General features: G+C 46.9%; 1 protein-coding gene across 2 annotated transcripts in view; it reads left to right on the plus strand.

Annotated features, from left to right (window-relative positions):
* AK1 (adenylate kinase 1) overlaps positions 1 to 23,697 on the plus strand; it is a 1,026,690-nt gene that overhangs the window by 406,911 nt on the left and 596,082 nt on the right. For both annotated transcript variants that reach the window (XM_069609116.1, XM_069609117.1), the window contains exon 7: positions 17,821 to 17,935. In XM_069609116.1, the coding sequence (XP_069465217.1) occupies positions 17,821 to 17,935 (115 nt within the window). The remainder of the gene's footprint in view (positions 1 to 17,820; positions 17,936 to 23,697) is intronic.

Below are 23,697 nucleotides of genomic sequence, written 5' to 3' on the forward strand. Positions count from 1 at the left end.
AGTAGAGGCACGCTCTACCCCTCTGCGTAGGTGTGGTTTGTCATGTTTGTCCAGTTCCATCCATCCACGTGACTGAAGACCACAAATTTGAGCTCTGGTGCAGTGAAAATATGACTATTTAATAATAAACCTGTGACGTCTTCCTTGTTTTTGTCCATGAGTTCTAAACAGGAGTTTCATTATTTCACACGTTTGTAACTAATGTCTGCTCATCCCAGTCTGTTAAGACCGTGGCTTCTTGGCGCTGGTCCAGCCTCGCCCTTCTGAGATTCACTCCTGTAATTCCATTGATTTTCCAACTGTGACACACTGTAAAAGGTCTTTCTTCTCTGGTTCAGCTCTAAGATAACACGTAGTGGAAACATCCATTCTTTACTTACTCCTATATATTTATACGTTGGCGCTCGCTGCAATCTATTCACTACCTAGCTAGCCTCAAGAATACTTTGTCTGCTTGCGTTTCTTTGCATCTGTACACATTTCAAATAACTTGATATCTTCATCGTTTCTGTAGCATAATTTTCTTCATCTCGAGCCCGAGATGTCTCTTATCTTTAATACTTTCTTGATGCCTTATAGACTATCTTCAGGTTTGTGTCCCTGCATCTCTTCTAGGTGCGTCAGTTTTACTTCGCATGACGTCACCAATCTGTTCTTTTGCTCTCTTTTCATGCTTCATTCAACTGGCCATCCTTCTGTCTTGTATGTAGGTATGGCTTTCCCAATGGCAACCTTGCTTCCAGGATTCTCCTAGGTATCAGGATTTTCCCTGGTACTGCACTTGTCTCACACTCTGGCTCCCAACATATAGGCAATATGGGCGAGATGATTGAGGTGGGGGTACTTGGCTCCTTCTCTACATTAACCCCTCTGGGCGATTCATCGACCACTCTCCCATCATCCTTCACACCTAGACATCCTTTTCTGAAGAAATGCTTCTTTGGGACCCATATCTTTGGCATCCAGCTGTTTTAACATGCTCATCCTTGTTCCAAGTCATGAGCACGCACTGGCCACTTGGACTGCAATAGATCCATTTTCCCACATACTTCTTATGGTTCTTTGGATGAAGGAATTTTGTTCCTTCAGGTGCATGAATGCTGGCCTTCACGAAATCTCAGATTTTGTCATCTGTCAACTCTTTAGTGTTCCATCCGGACTCAACATCAATCATGATCTTCATCCCTATGGCTTTCTTTGCTGTCTTCTTGCATTGTGAGATTATTACCCTAATCACACAGAATCCAAGCAATATCATCACTATCAGGGCTCTAAGGAATTTTAACATATCTGCTATCCATTATGGAACCCAAGAAAAGATCGATCCAAACCAGCTATCATCAGCAATGTCTTCCACTTCGTCCATCATTTGGACTTGCTGCTTCATCAGTATCTCTATGACCTCTGTCAAGGTGCCCTTTTCATCATCATGAGAAGGTATACATGTGCAACATGATTCTCCAATTCTCCTATTTTTGCACAAACACCTTCATCAATAGTTGTGATCATGTCTAGGACGTGTCTGTTCTGAAGAGTCATTAGTCGTATGGCTCTCAGTTCTTCCCTGATAGCATTGAATCCCATTATGGTAATGTTGATTTATGCAACGACTCCCATCTGGTGATCTGCAGCCATTTAGTATTTGCTGCAACCTGGATATTTGGCATGAAGATCAACGTGAATATCGATGAAGTCTGGCTGAACAGTCTGTGTTCATATGGAATGGAATCAAAGGCTTCTGTTGACTTGGCTGAGAAATAGTTTTCTCTCTTCATTCTACTTATCAGCTCTACAGATCTCTTCTTCCTTAGGTGGGCATTTGCTTTAAGAAAGCTTCCAATGTTCTTGTCACCTTTAGGAATCACCAACGCTGGAACATGAACATTTACTATAGAACATCGTCCTCCCCAGTCCTTGGGCAGCTTCATGTAAGCTCTGGATCCACACGCCCCCAGTAGTGATCCATGATCACTGCCGTTCCAATGCTCATTCCTGGTACATTAAAGACTCAACCACAGTTCTGGTTTTCTCCGACTTTCCTTGTGCCATTGTTTCTGAAGCACAGATTTGCACTTTCCAGAGGCACTATCTGCAAAGGTCCTCCTTTATCTTCCACCCATGTCAGCAGTTTGGCAAGTCTCGGCCATAGAGGATTGCATCCATTCTGTACTATGTCAATGGTTGGCTGATAGAAACCGATGACTACCCAGGCTCTGAAGATGACCACTCCGTCTTCCCATCCATCTGGTGAAAGCACTGATCCCCAAATATGCATCTGGCCTCTGTTCTTCCATATATGAATTTCTTCTGCAGATTTTTCTGGATTCTCCAGTCTTCTGTTATCGCTTTCCATCATTCTGATTGATTCTAGAAGAACCGTCAATAAAGAGAATCTCCCCAGCTGCCAAAGCATTTTCCTTTACCCTCAGGGTCTCATCATGCAAGTGCTCATCTTCTGCCAGTGGTTCCGTTATAGACATGGCAGGGTTCACTGTTCTGCATCTGACTATTTTAATCGCTGAATTCGATGTGAATACCTCATAGGCAGAAGCCTTTTGAAAAGTCAACGTACCCTTGGGTTTCTCCAAAATGGCAAACAAAGCATGTTCAACAAATAACGTCATAGACATCCCATTATTATGCTAACAGCCTTCTCAATGGTGAACACAGCGTCTGCCAAATATTGTTTGCAGGAAACGTGACCCCTCATTACTGGGTCCAGAATCCCACTGTAATATGCTAGAGGCTTGTAACCCAACGTGGTTCTCTGCGTGAGTACTGCTGTCATAACTGCGCCATTTGTATGCGAAAATAAGAAGAATTCCTCAGCATAATTGGGAATCCCTAAAACTGGAGCTGTGCAAATTGCCTTTTTCAACTCAACAAACCCTTTTTCCATGTCCTCAGTCTAGATAATTTTTTCCTGAGTTGCCTGTGCTTTTTTCAGAGCCTGCAACAAGGGCCTTATATATGAACTGTAATCAAAGACCCATGCTCTCACATAATTGCATAGTCCCAAAAATATGTGCATGTGCTTTATTGTATGCGGCTTTTCTGTTTTCAAAATAGCCTCAGCTCTCTTAGGAGTAACTTTCTTTCTTTCATGCAAAATTAGCTGACCTATGTATAGCACTTCCTCTTGGCAATACTGTAATTTCTCCTTGTATACGTTATATCCTTTCTCTGAAAGAATAATCATTAGCTGAACTGAGTCCTGTCTGCAGTCTTCCTCTGAGGTGCTACAGATTAAGATGTCATCGACATATTGCAATACAATGCTTTTCAAATCAATATTGCTTAAGTCTATTGAAAATTGATGTAGACTCACAGTACCCCTGAGGTAATGTCGTGCTTTTAAACTTTGTCTGACGAAACGTAAATGATGTCCGATCTTGAGAATCCATATGCAATGGGATTGAGAAAAACTAATTTTTCAAGTCAATCACCGTGAAATATCTTCCCTTAACAGGGATACTACATAAGATTGTCGCCGGATTTGGAACTAGAGGGAATTCGGCATCTACAATCTGATTAATTGGGTGTGAATCCTGAACTGAACGCCAATACCCCCTTAGATTTCTTGATAGGATACACTGACGTATTACATGGTGACTCTGATGTCACTCAAATGTCTTGCTCCATCATGGCGGATATCGTCTTTAAAATACCTCTGTTTACCTCTCGAGACATGAGATACTGTCGTGCTAGAGGTAAAATTGCTCCTGGTTTCAGATTAATCTTAACTTCTCCAGCTCCTTTCAATAGGCCTACGTCATAGCGGCCTGTAGTCCATAATGAAGCTGGCACTTTTGCCATATCTTCATCGAAAAACTGAGGACGCTTCAATTTTAGCATGATCTTTTGAGGAACCTCTCGTTTTATTGCTCTCACCCAATAAGTAATACTAATTTCAAATACTACTTCGTCATCTGATGGATGGTCTCAACATATCCTCATCAGTGACGTCAGCCAATTTGTAACCCTCCCCAATGGCAATCACTGTGCACCATCGTCTGCCTTCATAATCAACTCCATCAAGCATAGCCAGTTCCCCTCGTAATATAGCTGCTTGTAATTCTAAGGGAAAGCTGCATCTGCCCTCTTCATCCATAAGTATCCTTGGCCTAAATAAAAACTCATCAGGTATCCTCACTGTTTTACCCACTAAACCTGGTAGCCATGTTAACAAAATGCATACCCCATAGTGAAAAACCTCTCGTTCTAGCAGTACTCCTCGTATGGCCATTCGTCCTGTTAATGCATAATAAATTCACTCACGTTTTAATAATGCATTCCTGGCATTGAACATACTATGCCTTCATCAGTAAATTAAATCGTCATGTTCAATTTTGTCATTAACAGGTGTCTGTCTCGAATATAATAATGGTACAGACATGTTGCATTCTCCTACAGAGACTGGCAGTTTTTCAGTGAAAGGAACTCTACTTGTAGCTCCTGTGAAACCTTGAGCATTCATGGCATTCCCAGATAATGTAAATTTCCCCTCTCATATACCGGAATGTGCTGCCCCCGTGTCTACTAAAAAAGAAAAAGATTTGCCCCCTATAGTGATGTTAACACTCGGTTCCTCTTGAGTATTGGGAGTCACTGATAGAATTGAACACATGCAGTCTCCCAGCGAGCTGTCCTATTGTGGTTACATGCTTATCCCTGTACCTGCAAAAGGATTCCCTCCCTCAGCAGTGCCACCCCCATCCCTGGAGTCATTAACTGTCCTGTGCTTGTGCACTGCTGTATTTGCATGGGTGAATGCTGTGACTGACCTTGCAGCAGATTAATTGTTGTCTGCATCGTTTGTAAACCTTGCTGCATTCTTAGCGCTTGTGTTTGATGCACTGTCTGATTTTGGGCGAACCCCTCTCCACTTTGTTGAGTGTATGCAGGTGGGTATGTGGTCCCCCCTCTTGAGAATTGCCCATTTTGCACGAACCCTTGACTTCCACACGTACGTGCAATGTGCCCTGTCATTCCACATGTCCAACATACAGGAGGTCTCCTAATTTGCCCTCCCTGAATGCCTTGATTATCATTCTGTATGTTTTGAAATCCACTTTGATGATTCTGGAAATTTCCCTGATTATTCTGGAAGTCACTGCCTCAGAAGCCTCCTCTTCCCCGTGGTATGAATCCATTATTACCTTGAGCAAACTGCCTTTGGTTATTAAACTGTGGCATGCCTTCTGCTTACTGTGAACCTGACCCTTCCCCACTAGTCAACATCGCCCCTTCTATGGTGTATTTTGACACTTTTTTCTGCACTAATTTCACTTCTTCACCTTTCCTAGCCTCATCTTTCTTTCGATTCTTCTCCTGCAATAATCTGCAATAGTGCACAATGGTCAGCTGTATCTCCGAGCGTGGTTTTGCTTCCATACCTACTAACCTCTTGAGCTGCTTTTTTACTGGGTCTGGCAGCCCTTGACATAGTATATGATAAAACACAGGTATAGATTTTCCCCATGGTTCGCGCGTTTCCAAAGCCCACTGCTCTTGGAAAATTTTAATGTATACTCCCCTTCTTGCATCTACCTTGCCATTATAGCTCCATTATAGCTCCATTATAGCTCCCACATTGAATGTATCCGGATATAGCACTCTAAGCGCTTTCCAGGCTGCCGCTCTACAGTTATTAAATGGTGCTTCATCATGAGCCGTGTTCTGCATAGTGACACTCGAGTATCCTGTTCGCGACCAAACATCGTCTGCTCTCTCCCCAAGGATAGCAGCTAGAAGACCTTTAATGTCTCCTATAGCTAACTTGTTTCCTCATGTCATTTTTTCCAACTCATGTATCCATTTCCAGCACCAGAAGTGAAACTCGAAAATGTGCACCTTAAATTGTCCTTATCCATCTGTGGCCATGGTATATATTGTGGTCTGGATCCTCCTTTTTCTAACAAAGGATTTGTGATGTTCCAAACTCACATTCACCCCCCATCGTCTGTCTGTCTATAGCAGGGACAATGGTTCCACACCGCCTTCTTCCTGGTAGCAATCTTTACCTGCTTACGCAAGGTGGCGAGTCCCCCCTCTCACTATGGGATCGGCCTCTAGGTCGATAAAGTTGAGCCAGATACTCTGACACCCGCAATTTGGGTAGATCTGACCATCTAACTTCTTTGTCCATTGGAGAACATCCTTCGGGACCACATGCATTATCTCCCTCCTCCCCACAGAAGGTTTCTCTGTCTTTGTCTGACATTTCCTGTCCCCAACTTGTATGGCTTCCCTCCTCTTGGTCTCTAGTCAGAGTCAGTCTGTCTAAAAACAACTCTTTGGCTCGAAACTACAAGAGCCTCCCTCTCTGTCGTATAACTGTGCACTCTCAAGTCGATCATTTTTACCCTTTCCTTTCAGTTCTTTTTTAGTCCTCATATCATGATAGACTTTATCAATTGCGTCCCCAATGCTTCTAAAGTCAAATTCATCCTCTAGATTTGATCGAGACGGACCTAGCATCGGTTCATGTGCTGGGAAGAATTCTTCTATGTCCTCCCATGCTACTACTGGATTAGGATCCATTAATTATTTTTCTACACGCTCAATGTCACATGCTCTCTGCCTTCTCTTACGTTCTATTTCATCATCAAGCTCTCTTCCTTTCCTTCTTCTCTTACCCCTTCTTCTTCCTTTATTTTCATTTGTCTTCTCTCATTTGCCCTTCGTATTTCTTCATCTCTACATCTTTGTATCCTTTTATTCCTTCATTTTTGTTCTTCCTCTTCCTCTTTCTTTCTTTCTTTCTAGCCTTTCTTGTTCTTCGATTGCCCTCTGTCGGTTGTCATATTTTCTCTGTTCTTCTGCCCTTTCCTGTTTTTTCAGTTGTTCGTCTTGATACAACTGTTCCGGTCTCTGTCTATCCTTCCTTTTTGCTCCATCTTCTTTCAATCGTTCCTATCTTTCTCTATCATTTTCATCTTGTTCATCTCAATCTTCTTTTTGCCTTACTTCCTTAATGCTGTTTCCATCAAGTTTGAGCAAAATCTGACCCCCATCCATTCATTCTGTATGAGCGCCACCTCGTCAGCCTTATCGCTCTCTCCTTTCCATCTCTTTATTTACCTTCCTATATCTAAGGATTACTTGGTCGGTCACTTCTCTCCTTGTCCCTTCTCTCTTCTCTGCACCTTCGTCGCTGCTATACGCAGGTGACTCATATGCCGGATTGCTGCACCCTGTCCCTGCTTTAAGTTCTCTCAATGTGTACACTCTGTCATCTTTTGTACTATCGCCTTTTATTTCAGGCACATCGGGGGGAGCAGAAGGCTCCTCACCCCCTCCTTGCTTATGTTAAGTATCCAATCCTCAGAAGGCTGCTCTTCTCTTTCCTCCTGGCACATTTTCCAGAGCTCTAAGCTTGCTAGCCTTTTATAGCTTTGTTCCCATGTATGCTGCGTGCAAATATGTCGTCATGTGTTGCAAGACTGCTTTTGATAGTGATCCCCCTTGTGGCTATGGCATGAAAATCTTGTGTGCCGTGCCCTTAACCCATTTCGCACTATATTGCTTAAGCATTGGTGCGTGCTTCGGTAACTGTTTGCAGAGGAGTAATATCCTCCATTTTGACTCGTCGCACTTGACTGTCAATGCTCAACTTTACACTTTGCACTTTTTCAAAAATACGTTTCAGAAAAATAATACAATATGAGCATGCACCAGTCATCGCAGCTCCAAAACCTTTGTAGCACGTTTTTATTTCACTCTATTTATTCACTAAACACCATCAATTTAACTAAACAAATAAATAATTAACTCTCAAGTCTCATGTTTTTCCTTTTCATGTTTCTTAATTTGTCTATTACTTTTTCACCACATATACATTTATACAACACATAAAACAAACATTCAAACTGACAAATTCGGCCAGCCCATATATTTCAGCCTTCGATCTTCGAGACTTTATCTTCACTCACAATCTTCATGACACCCCTAAAAAACACGCCTACAGAGTTTGAATCGTTCTTTTCACACAGTCTTTAAACATGTCCGTGGCCTACGTCATCCATTAATGGGACTCTAGATACAAGTCCTTCTGATATGTGCTATGAGGCAGGACACTGGGCTTACTCTACTGTGACATTTCTCATCTCACAGTTTCTCAATTGCTTGGCTCCTCTCCTCAAGTCAATTACTTAATAACTCAACCGTCATCGTCTTGAATTGTTGACCCCAACCTCTCTCCGTTACTCGTTTCCCTGTATCACTTTCTCCACTGCCCATTCACAATTTTGCCACCTCACTCAGTTTTACTCACTGTTAGCTTTTTCAACTTCCGACTCTCAGGATAGACGCCTCTTCAATCAGCCTCTTCAACTTTCCGTCCGCTCAGCTTCCTGTAGAAATCGGGAGGAGGATTTTGCCTGAAAACAAGGGACCCATCTCACCTATGATTGCAAGACTTATTTTAAACTAATATCCGCTAGCTACAGGAGCTTCACGTGCTTTCAGCCGAATGCCAGAGGACCTCCGATATTGCAGAGACCCCAGAGCTTAGTAGGTCGACGGTTCTTTAACCATCATCTCTCTGCTACCACGTGAACCGGGACAGCCAACCCAGCTCTTTAAGACGAGGCAGCAATACTTTGAGATGGATAAGGATGCAGAATATACACAAACATCAATAATCAGAACGACTCAGGAAGTTGGCGAAGTTGACTGTTTTAATATACATTTTCTAAAACGGAGTACAACGGACATCAACGGATGTCTCATAGCATGGTCTCGCAATGCATTTCATTAAAAACATTCTTTATATGTTAATGTTAATGCTAATGTTTAAGGATATTTGTACATCACCACCGGAGTGGTCCCCTGAACAATAACTCGTCATTGATGATGTTAACCTACGTATTTGCTGACCCCATCCTACGTGGCAAACTACAAAAACCTAGTGTAAATGTTATAGGCTTAAGGGGAACACCTAAGTATACGTTCCATACTTGTCTAAAAAGTGACAGGTTCTTCAACATCAGGTGGGACTACTAAGCCCACCCTTCAAACAGGTCACTATGAACATCACTAAATACACGACCTCCCATTGGTTATACAAACTATAGGGCTCTTAATTACTTGACCCTATACATTTGGTTGGCACTCTTGCATCCGTCAGTACCTGAAACCCCTGTTAACAGCACGCAGGCTGACATCCAGGTGCTGGTGAGCTGGTCATAACCATAGCTTCACACCAATTAGCATATCATCCATCATCACCTCAGTGGTCTGCACGTCAATTAAGGCTTTGAACTTGGCTTTCAAAATCTTCCTTGCTCTGGAGAATTCAGGGGAGTAGAGGCATGCTCTGCCCCTTTGCGAAGGTTTGGTTCGTCATGTTTGTCCAGTTCCATCCATCCACGTGACTGAAGACCACAAATTTGAGTTCTTCTGCATTGAAAATACTACTATTTAATAAACCTCTGACGTCTTCCTTGTTTTCATCCATGCCTTCTGAACAGGAGTTTCATTATTTCACACATTTGAAACTAATGTCTGCTGGTCCCAGTCTGATAAGACCTTGGCTTCTTGGGGCTGATACAGCGTCGCCCTTCTGAGATTCACTCCTGTAATTCAATTGTTTTTTCAACTGTGACACACTGGAAAAGGCCTTCCTTCTCTGGTCCAGCTCTGCTATAACATGTAGTGGAAACATCCATTCTTTACTTACTCCTATATATGTATACGTTGGCGCTCGCCGCAATCTATTCACTACATAGCTAGCCTCAAGAATACTTCGTCTGCTTGGGTTTCTTTGCATCTGTACACGTGTAAAATGACTTCATATCTTCATCGTTTCTGTATCATACGTTTCATCATTTCGAGCCTGAGATGTCTCTTATCTTTAATACTTTCTTGATGCCTTATAGACTATGTTCACTTTTGTGTCTCTGCATCTCTTTTAGGTGCGTCAGTTTTACTTTGCATGATGTCACCAATCTGCTCTTTTGCTCTCTTTTCATGCTTCTTCTGTTCATTCAAATGGCCATCATGCTGTCTTCTATTTAGGTATGGCTTTCTCAATGGGAACCTTGCTTCCAGGATTCTCCCTGGTATCGGGATTTTCACTGGTACTGCACATGTTTCAGACTCTGGTTCCCAACATATAGGCAATATGGGCGAGATGCTTGAGGTGGGGGTACTGGGCTCCTTCTCTACACAAGCGACCATGTCTGGACCTGGAACTTAAGCAGCTACGCTTCCAGGGACATATCAAAGCCGGTAGTTGGACCAAGCCAAAAGGACGTAGCTTATGTTTATTTTTATGTTACCCACAAACTGAATGCAATACCTTTTGGCTCCAGTAAACAGGGGTCACATGAAAGAGCTCTTACAACAAGGAGTGGTAAAGTGGTAGAAACAGTGAACAAACAAAGAGCAGGAAGAAAGACGAAGCAGCAGCAGCACAGGCAGGGCATGAGCAGGCAAGATAAGGCAGCAGTGGACCGTGCAGGGCACAAGCAGGTAATATGAAGCAGCAGCGCAGGCAGGGCACGAGCAGGCAAGACGAAGCAGCGGCTGCACAGGAAGGGCACAAGCAGGCAAGACGAAACAGCAGCTGCCCAGTCAGGGCCCGAGCAGGCAAGATGAAGCAGTGGTGGTCCAGGCAGGGCACAAGCAGGCAAGACGAAGCAGCGGCAGCCCAGGAAAGGCACGAGAAGGCAAGACAAAGCAGCGGCAGCCCAGGCAGGGCATGAGCAGGCAAAACGAAGCAGCAGCTGTTCAGGACGGGAACGAGCAGGCAAGGCGAAGCAGCTGCGGCCCAGGCAGGGCACGAGCAGGCAAGACAAAGCAGCGGCAGCCCATGCAGGGCACAAGCAGGCATGATGAAGCAGGGGAAGCCCAGGCAGGGCACGAGCAGGCAAGATGAAGCAGCGGCAGCCAAGGCAGGGCACGAGTAGGCAAGACGAAGCAGCGGCGGCCCAGGCAGGGCACAAGCACAGGCAAGATGAAGAAGTGGTGGCCCAGGCAGGGTACAAGCATACAAGACGAAACAGCGACGTCCCAGAAAGGGCACGAGCATGCAAGCCGAAGCAACAGCGACCCAGGTAGGGTACGAACAGGCAAGACAAAGCAGTGGCGGCCCAGGGTCGACACAAGCAGGCAAGACGGAGTAGCGACAGCCCAGGAATGGAACAAGCTGGAAAGACGAAGCAGCGATGGCCAAGAAAGGGCACAAGCAGGCAAGATGATGCAGCGACGGCCCAGAAAGGGCACGAGCAGGCAAGACAAAGCAGCAACAGCCCAGAAAGGGCACAAGCAGGCAAGACAAAGCAGCGGCAACCCAGGAACGGTACAAGCAGGCAAGACGAAGCAGCGGCAGCCCGGGAAGGTCATGAGCAGGCAAGACAAAGCAGCGACGGCCCAGAAAGAGTACAATGTAGGCAAGACAAAGCAGTGGCTGCCGGGAAGGGCGCGAGCAGGCAAGACAAACCAACGGCGACCCAGGAAGGGTACTATGCAGGTAAGACGAAGCAGTGGCAGACCAGGAAAGGCACGAGCAAGCAAGACGAAGCAACAGCGACCCAGGAAGGGCACGAGCAAGCAAGATGAAGCAGCATCGACCCAGGAAGGGCACAAGCAGGCAAGACGAAGCAGCGACAGCCTAGAAAGTGCAAAAGCAGGCAAGACAAAGCAGCGACAGCTCATAAAGGACATGAGCAGGCAAAACGAAGTGGCGGCAACCCAAGAAGGGTAAAAGCAGGCAAGACGAAGCCGCAGCAGCCCAGGAAGGGCACGAGCAGGCAAGACGAAGCAGCAACATCCCAGAAAGGGTACGATGCAGGCAAGACGAAACAGCGACAGGTCAGAAAGGGCATGAGCAGGCAAGACGAAGCAACAGCGACCAAGGAAGGGCACGAGCAAGCAAGGCGAAGCAGCAGCGACCCAGGAAGGGCATGAGCAAGAAAGACGAAGCAACAGTGACCCGGAAGGGCACGAGCAGGCAAGACGAAGCACCAGCGGCCCAGATAGGGCACAAGCAGGCAAGACGAAGCAACAGTGACCCAGGAAGGGCACGAGCAAGCAAGACGAAGAAGCAGTGACCCAGGAAAGTCACGAGCAGGCAAGACGAAGCAACAAGGGCCCAGAAAGGATACCAGCAGGCAAGACAAAGCAGCGGCGACCCAGTAAGGGTACAAGCAGGAAAGACGAAGCAGCGGCAGCCCGAGAAGGGCACGAGCAGGCAAGATGAAACAGCAACGGCCCAGAAAGGGTACAATGCAGGCAAGACAAAGCAGCAACGACTCAGAAAGGGCATGAGCAGGCAAGACGAAGCAGCGATGGCCCAGAAAGGGCACGAGCAGGCAAGACAAAGCAGAAGCGAACCAGGAAGAGCACAAGCAAGCAAGACGAAGCAGCAGCAACCCAGAAAGGACACAAGCAAGCAAGACGAAGCAGCAGCAATCCAGGAAAGGCATAAGCAAGCAAGACGAAGCAACAGCGACCCAGGAAGGCCACGAGCAGGCAAGACAAAGTAGCTACGGCCCAGGAAGGGCACAAACAGATAAACTGAAGCAGCAGCGGCCCAGGAAGGGCAAGAGCAGGCTGCCCAGAAATGCCACAAGCAAGCAAGTCGAAGCAGCTGTGATCCAGGAAGGGCACGAGCAAGCAAGACAAAGCAATGGCAACCCAGGAAGGGCACGAGCAAGCAAGACACAGCAGCAGTGACCCAGAAAGAGCAAAAGCAGGCAAGACGAAGCAGCGGCAACCTAGGAAGGGCACGAGCAGACAAGTTAGACACTGAAGGTATTGATGGAAGGCTTGAAACATATGAGAGATCCAATGGCATTCCAAAGGGGAGAGCTGAACATAGAGAATTGTCTCCCTTCTTTGATCTTAAATTGGGATAATGGAAATGTTTGTTCGAAGATTGAAGAGATCTTGAAGGTCGGTCCCAACCAAACTGCAGCTACTCTTGAAGGTGAGGCCAAGCAGCTTGAACTTGATTGTATCCATCACTGGGACAAGCAGCTTGAACTTGATTGTATCCATCACCCGGACGCTGCAGAGTCCCTAGAAACTGAGCAGTGTCTTTTAAAGCAATGATCAGACTGGCTACTGCATTCGAGATCTTTAGACGATGGTTAATTTAGTAGGCAGGGGGACCTTCGTAACCAGCGCTGCAGCTTGAATGCCGGCTGTGCCTAGTCATTACCAGAGAAGGTTGGGACTGCATTAGTGGCACACAAGTGAGCATTATCCCACCAAAATGTCAACCCTCCCATTCAAATGTTGCATGTACTTTATTTCAGCCTCCAGTGATTTCGACAGTGCCGCCTTCTTAGTCTTTGCCAGCGTGTTTGCTCCGCTACTCTTTAGTCTTAAAGTGATCTTTGCATCATTGACGGTTGCTGCAGAAAAGAGAACTACAGTAAAAGTAGAAGAGAAATACATGTATTAAGGTACTAGCACATCAGCAGAAAAAAACAGTTTCAAGGCGCTTCTACATAAATACAGAGAGAACCCCTGATTGTTTTGGAACTCCGGAAGAGGTTGGATCACATAGCAAGGGGGCTTCTGGGAGTAGCCCTTTATTTCTGCTGCCTTAAAAGCACAAGAAAGAGACAGCAAAGCACGCACCTGCGTGTCATGAATAGCACCCTGAATTCCTGCCATAGATTTCCAGCAGCTGTGTGTCTCGCTGCTCTCTGCACCCGACACCTAGAACACATGGTGCTATTTCTACGGTAGAGCCTTCCTCTGTATTTCCACAGCAGAATGTGGGACACACAGGGTGTGGATAAAACGACATGCAGCTATTATTGACTATTGCCGATCAAGAATGGCCTTAATCTAGAACGTGGTCAGTGTGCAATGTGCATAATGTGGAATGTGCATGAAATGGAGTGTGCATGATATGGAGTGTGCATGATATGGAATGTGCATGATGTGGAATGTGCATGATATGGAGTGTGCATGATGTGGAATGTGCATGATGTGGAATGTGCATAATGTGGAATGTGCATAATGTGGAATGTGCATGATGTGGAATGCACATAATGTGGAATGTGCATGATGTGGAATGCGCATAATGTGGAATGTGCATGATGTGGAATGTGCATGATATGGAATGTGCATGATGTGGAATGCGCATGATGTGGAATGTGCATGATATGGAGTGTGCATGATGTGGAATGTGCATGATGTGGAATGTGCATAATGTGGAATGTGCATAATGTGGAATGTGCATGATGTGGAATGCACATAATGTGGAATGTGCATGATGTGGAATGCGCATAATGTGGAATGTGCATGATGTGGAATGCGCATAATGTGGAATGTGCATGATGTGGAATGTGCATGATATGGAATGTGCATGATGTGGAATGTGCATGATGTGGAATGTGCATGATATGGAATGTGCATGATGTGGAATGTGCATGATGTGGAATGTACATGATATGGAATGCGCATGATTAGAATTCGGTATCTCACCCGCCAAGGCATGTTGGACAGCCCATGAATGTCTACCTTATTCCTCTTCTGACTTTCATTATTGACGTCTACCTGTCCAACCCCTTCCATATTTCACCGCTGTCTAAATCACTCTTTTACCTGTCACAGGCATGCCTGCCCTGTCTCATAACTTCCCTGTCTCACTCTATCCCTTATCACCCCAGTTCCCCCTCTCACTCTTTCCCATATCACCCCACTTCCCTGTCTCACTATCTCCCTTATCACGTCACTTCCATGTCTCACTCTCTCCCTTATCATCTTGCTTCCCTGTCTCACTATCTCCCTTATCACGCCACTTCCATGTCTCACTCTCTCCCTTATCATCTTGCTTCCCTCCCTGTCTCACTATCTCCCTTATCACGCCACTTCCATGTCTCACTCTCTCCCTTATCATCTTGCTTCCCTGCCTGTCTCACTATCTCCCTTATCACTCCACTTTCCTGTCTCACTCTCTCCCTTATCATCTTGCTTCCCTCCCTGTCTCACTATCTCCCTTATCACGCCACTTCCATGTCTCACTCTCTCCCTTATCATCTTGCTTCCCTGTCTCACTATCTCCCTTATCACGTCACTTCCATGTCTCACTCTCTCCCTTATCATCTTGCTTCCCTGTCTCACTATCTCCCTTATCACGCCACTTCCATGTCTCACTCTCTCCCTTATCATCTTGCTTCCCTCCCTGTCTCACTATCTCCCTTATCACGCCACTTCCATGTCTCACTCTCTCCCTTATCATCTTGCTTTCCTGCCTGTCTCACTATCTCCCTTATCACCCCACTTTCCTGTCTCACTCTCTCCCATATCATCTTGCTTCCCTGTCTCACTATCTCCCTTATCACGTCACTTCCATGTCTCACTCTCTCCCTTATCATCTTGCTTCCCTGTCTCACTATCTCCCTTATCACGCCACTTCCATGTCTCACTCTCTCCCTTATCATCTTGCTTCCCTCCCTGTCTCACTATCTCCCTTATCACGCCACTTCCATGTCTCACTCTCTCCCATATCATCTTGCTTCCCTTTCTCACTATCTCCCTTATCACGCCACATCAATGTCTCACTCTCTCCCTTATCATCTTGCTTCCCTGCCTGTCTCACTATCTCCCTTATCACGCCACTTCCATGTCTCACTCTCTCCCTTATCATCTTGCTTCCCTGTCTCACTATCTCCCTTATCACGCCACTTCCATGTCTCACTCTTTCCCTTATCATCTTGCTTCCCTCCCTATCTCACTATCTCCCTTATCACGCCACTTCCATGTCTCACTCTCTCCCATATCATCTTGCTTCCCTGTCTCACTATCTCCCTTATCATGCCACGTCCATGTCTCACTCTCTCCCATATCATCTTGCTTCCCTGTCTCACTATCTCCCTTATCACGCCACTTCCATGTCTCACTCTTTCCCTTATCACCCCAGTTCCCCCTCTCACTCTTTCCCATATTACCCCACTTCCCTGTCTCACTCTCTCCCTTATCACGCCACTTCCATGTCTCACTCTTTCCCTTATCACCCCAGTTCCCTCTCTCACTATTTCCCATATCACCCTGCTTCCCTGTCTCACTCTCTCCCTTATCACCTCGCTTCCCTGTCTTACTCTCACCTGTATCACCCCACTTCCCTGTCTCACTCTCTCCCTTATCACCCCACTTCCTGTCTCACTCTCTCCCTTATCACCCCACTTCCTGTCTCACACTCTCCCTTACCACCCCACTTCCCTGTCTCACTCTCTCCCTTATCACCCCACTTCCCTGTCTCACTCTCTCCCTCATCACCTTGCTTCCCTGTCTCTCTCTCCCGTATCACCCCACTTACCCCTCTCACTCTCTCCTGTCTCATCTCACTTCCCTGTCTCACTCTTTCCCATATCACCCCACTTACGTGTCTCACTCTCTCCCTTATCACCCCACTTCCCTGTCTCACTCTTTCCCTTATCACCCCAGTTCCCCCTCTCACTCTTCCCATATCACACCACTTCCCTGTCTCACTCTCTCCCTTATCACCCCACTTCCTGTCTCACTCTCTCCCTTATCACCCCACTTCCTGTCTCACACTCTCCCTTACCACCCCGCTTCCCTGTCTCACTCTCTCCCTTATCACCCCACTTCCCTGTCTCACTCTCTCTCTCATCACCTCGCTTCCCTGTCTCTCTCTCCCGTATCACCCCTCTTACCCCTCTCACTCTCTCCTGTCTCACCTCACTTCCCTGTCTCACTCTTTCCCATATCACCCCACTTACGTGTCTCACTCTCTCCCTTATCACCCCACTTCCCTGTCTCACTCTCTCCCTCATCACCTCGCTTCCCTGTATCTCTCTCTCGTATCACCCCACTTACCCCTCTCACTCTCTCCTGTCTCACCTCACTTCCCTGTCTCACTCTTTCCCATATCACCCCACTTACGTCTCTCACTATCTCCCTTATCACGCCACTTCCATGTCTCACTCTCTCCCTCATCACCTTGCTTCCCTGTCTCACTATCTCCCTTATCATCTTGCTTCCCTATCTCACTATCTCCCTTATCATCCCACTTCCTGTCTCACTCTTTCCCTTATCACCCCCTTCCCTGTCTCATTCTTTCCCTTATCAACCACTTTCTGTCTCATTCTTTCCCTTATCACCCCACTTCCCCATCTCACTCTTTCCCTTATCACCCGACTTCCTGTCTCAATTGTTCCCTTATCACCCCACTTCCCTGTCTCACTCTTTCTCTCATCACCTCGCTTCCCCATCTCACTCCCTCCCTTATCATCTCACTTCCCTGCCTCACTCTTTCCCTTATCACCCCAATTCCCTGTCTCACTATTTCCCTTATCACCCCACTTCCCTCTCTCACTATTTCCCTTATCACCCAACTTCCCCATCTCACTCTCTCACGTATCACCCCACTTCCCCATCTCAATCTTTCCCTTATCACCCCACTCCCTGTCTCACTCTTCCCCTTATCACCCCACTTCCCCATCTCACCCTCTTCCGTGTCACCGCACTTCACCATCTCACTCTTTCCTGTATCACCCCACTTCCCTGTCTCACTCTCTCCACTATCACCCCACTTCACTGTCTTACTCTTTCCCTTATCACCCCACTTCCATGTCTCACTCTCCCCCTTATCACCCCACTTCCCTGACTCACTCTTTACTATATCACCCCACTTCCCCGTCTCAGTCTTTCCTTTATCACCCCACTTCCCTGTCTCAGTCTTTCCTTTATCACCCCACTTCCTGTCTCACTCTTTCCTTTATCACCCCACTTCCATGTCTCACTCTCCCCCTTATCACCCCACTTCCTGTCTCACTCTTTCCTTTATCACCCTGCTTCTCTGTCTCACTCCGTTCCTTTGTTTCTCTCCCTCAGTATGATGCAGACCGAGAGGAGGGTGATGTTTTCAGAGAGATCAGTGCCTCAGTGCAGGACCAGCTCTTCCCCGGGAGGGGTGTGCTAGCTGCGTCCCCCGAAGGCGATGTAACAGGTGGGTGCTTAAGGAACACAGACTCATGGAAAAGGAGTGAATGGTGAGCATTCCAAGGTACGCCCATTTACAGTACAGGAGTGTGCCAAAGAAGGTGACCTCTAGTGATAGATCTGAGATGCGAGCATTCCAAGAGTGATTAGACCAGAGGGTGCTTAAGGAATGCAGGGAGCATTTCATTTGGGGAGTGCTGCGAGGGCAGTGTGAGGCGCAGTGCTAAAGGATTGTGAACTCCTTGGATGGGTGTGACAGGTGAGTGCCCTGAGCTTGATGTGATGGGTGAGTGCTGAAGGAGTGCATACTCATGGAAATGCAGTGAAAGATTCCAAGGTCCCCCCATGTGACGGGAAGGTGCCAAAGAAAGGTGAACTTGTGTGATGAGTGTGAGGGGGAGCATTCCCAGGTACACCCATGTGAGAGAAAGGTGCTAAAGGAAGGTGAACTCGTGTGATGAGTGTGAGTGAGGGGGAGCATTCCCAGGTCCCCCCATGTGACGGGAAGGTGCCAAAGAAAGGTGAACTTGTGTGAGTGACAGGAAGGTGCTAAAGAAAGATGAACTTGTGTGAGTGACAGGAAGGTGCTGAAGAAAGGTGAACTTGTGTGAGTGACAGGAAGGTGCTGAAGAAAGGTGAACTTGTGTGAGTGACAGGAAGGTGCTAAAGAAAGGTGAACTTGTGTGATGAGTGTGAGGGGGAGCATTCTCAGGTCCACCTGTGAGGAATTTGACCATCTGAACTATGGGTGTGCGCTCGCCTGGCTTTTTTGAAATTTTATATGAAATCAGCCTCCGGAAAATGTGTAGGACTAATCCGCACACATTTTCCTATGCTCACCACACGACATACAAATAGACCTGTGTACTCTGGGTGGACACAACCTACAGGCGCCGTCACCCCTATCATATTTAGTTGGGATATCACAGCCAAGAGTACACCATGTCCTCTCAGAAGGGGGAGGGCAAAACCTTCCTCCTGCCATGGCCAGCCTAATTAAAAATCAAAGGTTCCATGGAGTTGCCTTGTCCTTTTGTTGAGCCATTCAGAATGATGGCTGCAATTAACATAATTAACATACTAGTATAGTATACTTAAAACAGGCCCACATGGGGCCTGGCTGCAGAGGTTAACAAAGGAGTCAGGAAACCCCAACAACCTTTTATATGCACTGTGTCAACCTGAAGCAAAGTGCAGCCTCTCAGTATCGAAAGCTTTTTACAGTAGTGATGTTTGCAATGGGACCCCATTCAGGAGGTATGGAAATTTTATTTGATGGAGACAGAACGTCTTTTCTCACCACAGCTTCAAGGGAGACCTGCCGCTTTAATCAGGAGCCACAGAGAGCTCGATTAACTAGAGAGACACTTTGATCTACAACAGGCAGGGGGATGGGTGGGACTTAGTATTACATGTTTTCACCCCTTTACCTTTTCTGTTGCAAAGCACTCTGGTTATGACCTCATGCATACAGGAGATTGTTGGTAGGGGCCGAGGATTGGTTCATTAAGGTAGGCTTAGCCTACACTAATCACTGGCCTATTTGGCTTTAACAGAGGGATGAGCCCCTCTTATGGGCAGATCATCTGAAGACTTTGCAAGGAGTAGCAAGAAGAGCTCAGCATTGCACCCTGGCTGAAGGTACAGTCTGCCTAAATCTTCTGCCAATGAAGGAAAGCTAGGAGTTCCAAGAGGGAAGCGAGATCCCTCCCTTAAATATCTCCCAGGGAACAGAGGGAGATACTGAATGTAGAGGACCCTCCAGCAGCTCTAGAACTGGTACCCAGCCAGAACACAGCGTGCCCTGCTAAGCTCTGCAGCAAGCTTCCTGGTCACTTACACAAATCTCTCCCCAATATATCTGTTAATATATTACAAATAAAATGTAATAATGGTATAGAAATATCACGCTCTCCTACCCTATAATGTATATAACGTCAGTGTTTGTTCTAGTGAGAGTGCTCCCTCTCATTAATGTCTGTGTCAGTGCATGGCCATTTCATGGCGCTACTGTAAAAAGTGCTTATAATCTTATTAATTTCTGCTTTACTCATAAAAATACTTGCCGTGCCTAATCTGGTGTCACTTGTTATTACATTAGCCATCACTGTTGTGTAATTTTAATTTATAATTGTATTTTTATTCTCAGTGCATGTTTGGCACCACTTGGACATATTATTTCAATAATTCTGTGCTATGCACTGGCGGAGACGCCCCCCCCTCTTTCTGTCCTTAGTTACCAATATTCTCACTGTTTGGTTATTTGTAGCACTCTCGTGTACCTTCATTTCAATCTCTATCTCACTCTTGCTTACCCATGTCTGTTTGCTTCCTTTCTTACCATCATTTCTCTCCCTCTCTTCCTCAATCACGTTGCCATTTCCCTCTTCTGACATACGTCCTTTCTTTCTTATTGTTACAAATTCTATCAAAATACACTCTCTGCATCTGCTCTTCCTTTTGATAGTGCACTGACACATCTAAGAGCCCTTCCAGTTGTTGCAATCATTTCTTATGTTACTGAACACAAGGGTGCGAGGCACCTCCATGTGCTCATTCACTGTATGTTGGAGAACCATTGGGCAATGCACCTTTCCCTTTTCCAAATGACTTTTCAACAATGTGCCTAAACCTTAAAAATGTTTTCTGTCCATTACGCAACATGCCTTTTTCTCTCATGTATGTGATTACCTTTATATGTGCTTATAGTTTATGGGCCTCATTACGACCCTGGCGGAAATCGAAAAACGATGGCGGAAATGCAATACCGCCATCGAATAGCGCTCGGTGCAACTATGACCCGTCACCGCAAAGTACGATGCCATTAGCGACACCGTAGTGAACGCCAACGCTAACTGCACCAAGTACGCGCGCACGCGCCATGCCAAACCGTAATTACCACCATGGCGCAACGGTACGCGAATTCTGACCCTAGCGGACATGCACCTAACGCCATCAAGCACGGCGGAAAGTACCATTCCGCCATGGTGAGAAGTACAGCATCGCGAACCAACCGTAAACGGCCCCACTGAGTGCCTGTACACCGCTCCCTGGCCACATTGTACAACTCCCCGTAGGTGCAATGAAGTCACACAATGCAACCAGTGAAATGTACTAGTCATCCATGCCTGCCAACGTACAAATGAATCTCAAGAGGGGCCAATGGGAGCTGCAGGGCACAGATGGCACGAATACAGAAGCCATCCCAATGGACATGACCTCAGTCTCCCACCAAGAAACGCACGCAAACACAGGCACCTGTGACCAGCAATATTCCGAAAATCACATCATTCCACCAATCCACCTGGCTGACCGGCATCTGTTACACAAAAGCAAATCCCCCGCCCCTGAGCATGACATCATTAAAACAGTCATATTGGCAGCCCTCATCCCTGACCTCACTGGGCTTCGTAGGCAAACGCGCCCAGCACAGTACCACGCAACTATACTCCGAAGCTGGAACCCAATGCAGATCTCCTCACAATACATCGCTCCCCAAATAGGAATATGCCACATCACTTGCAAAGAAGAACGCTACACGGTCCATATCAGAATAGAAATTTAATGCACAACAAATTCACCAAGCCCATACAGCCATTAGGCCATGAACTCCAAAACACATTTCACCATTGTGGGCTGCATCCGCAAGAAATGACCAGCTACTACTTGTGTGACGCCCTGTTCCATCATGGTACACAGAGCCACATTCACGTACGAAAAGGCAACATGGAAGCGCACAGAACCGCAGGGCCGTCCCAATAGGGAGGCACTAGTCCAGCTGAAAGGCCGAAATGTTGCTCCGAGCCACTAGTACTGCGTAAGGGCATGTGGCCCATTGGCGATCGTCCCATAAGATCGTAATGCTGCTCCACTGATTAACACGAAGCAGCAGGTGTCGGGAGTAAAACCCATCTGCAGGAGTGGCATACAGATGGCAGTGGCAAAAGGGGAGGAGATACCTGTCAACCAAATGAAATGAAAAAGAACAGTATGGCCATCAGAACTACATTTGAATTACTCACTTCAATGATCACACCAAATCCACAGCCATATGCATGCTAGCCCACTCCAAAGGATCATCACCACCCAAAAACCACTTGCGAATCATAACTATCTATATCGAGGTGAAAACACCATCACAAACGAGTGTACCTGTGCATGCGTCTGTTAAAACAGAATCCATCAGATGGGATTGGTAACGTGCATAGACACAAGTGTCTGAAGGCGCGTCGAGACAGGGAGGGCTCAACAAGGCCAGATAGACGATGGTCCCACTATGGCAGCCCTGCATCACATAGCGCAGGGGAGGCGGACAGATTCCAAGAAGCCCTGTACATGGCAAACTCTGTATCAATTCATCTGTCCATGCATCCATTCATCATTCCCTCATCCCATAATGAAAACGCCTGTTTCCATACTCACATAACATGTGAAATTTCCATTGAGTCTGTGCGTTATGCAGCCTGCAAAATCCACTGTGCCCCAGCCCGTAATTCCAGTGTTGTGAAGTAACATGTATTTGGGAACGTCCGGCCTCATCGTCCACTTCGCCATTGCGCATCCCAAACTATTCATATCAATCATTGCATCCTCGCCATGGCCCCTGTCCCAAGGACATTGAACAATAGAACGTTATATTTGCAGTCAGACCTGTGGGCATCTCCTCGCCGCTAGCTGAAAACCGAAAGCGCCGCCCTTCGAATTCCTCATTTGCAACATCACGTCGAAAAGGCATCTGTGGCCGCTTGAAATCACAAATTAATCCATCTAGTGCGGCTGTGTGTGAAAATGGCAACTGCCTTCACTCACAAATGGGACGCCCCGCCCGTCGTTGAACCTCGGTACAGTGATGCATGAGGGTCCACCGTTACTCAAGTACTACGTTCCACTGACCCTTCACAAGTCTGTTCGCGACTGCAAAGATAGTATGTGAAACAATGGGACCATAGCCGAATGAACATATCAACCAATGTTACACTGCCATCGGGTACAAATACATGATTGTAATAGCAAGATGCCATTCGTCGAATTGCAGCGTTGTGTGCGGGACGTGCTCGCCCAAAGGGGAGAGCAGCTTGCACAGGTGGAATGAATCACCACAGGTGGAGGCCATACAGCCTGAAAACACATAAATTGCACAACCAGTCTCCTCCCACAACCACTCCGAAATGCTACCGGCAGGACTAGCTATGTTGGCCCTGGGAGACCTGATAGCACTGCAGGTACTCCAACTTCAAGAAGAAGACGAACACCAACTACAACCGGCCGCACGGAGGAGACGCAGGAGGAGGAGGAGGGCAAGGCAGGGCCAGCAAGGGCCGCCAGCACAGCCACTACCACCACGCAGGCAGCCCGCAATCCCACGCCTCCGAGCACATCCGTTCAACCTCACTGATGAGCAGATCCAGACCCTCTACCGTTTGGACCGGGACACCATAACCGCCATTGTGGACATGACACAGGCTGACCTTGTCAGCATGATAGATAGCCCAACCGCCATCCCACCCCTACTGAAGGTGGTGTCTGTACTCCACTTCCTGGCCACAGGCACCTACCAGCACACAGTCGGACAGTTGCATGGCATTTCACAGCCACTGTTCTCACGGACACTATTGCAAGTGCTCGATGCCCTCCTGAAGCACGCAGACGACTACATCTCTCTACCACGCTCGGAGCAGGAAATTACGAACACAAAAGTGGGATTCCATGCACTTGCCGGCATACCGGGTTGCATTGGTGCCATCGACTGCACCCATGTGGAATTGGTCG

Source organism: Ambystoma mexicanum, chromosome 8 (genome assembly GCF_040938575.1).
Source record: "Ambystoma mexicanum isolate Mex_15411 chromosome 8, UKY_AmexF1_1, whole genome shotgun sequence".
NCBI classification, from domain to species: Eukaryota; Metazoa; Chordata; class Amphibia; order Caudata; family Ambystomatidae; genus Ambystoma; species Ambystoma mexicanum.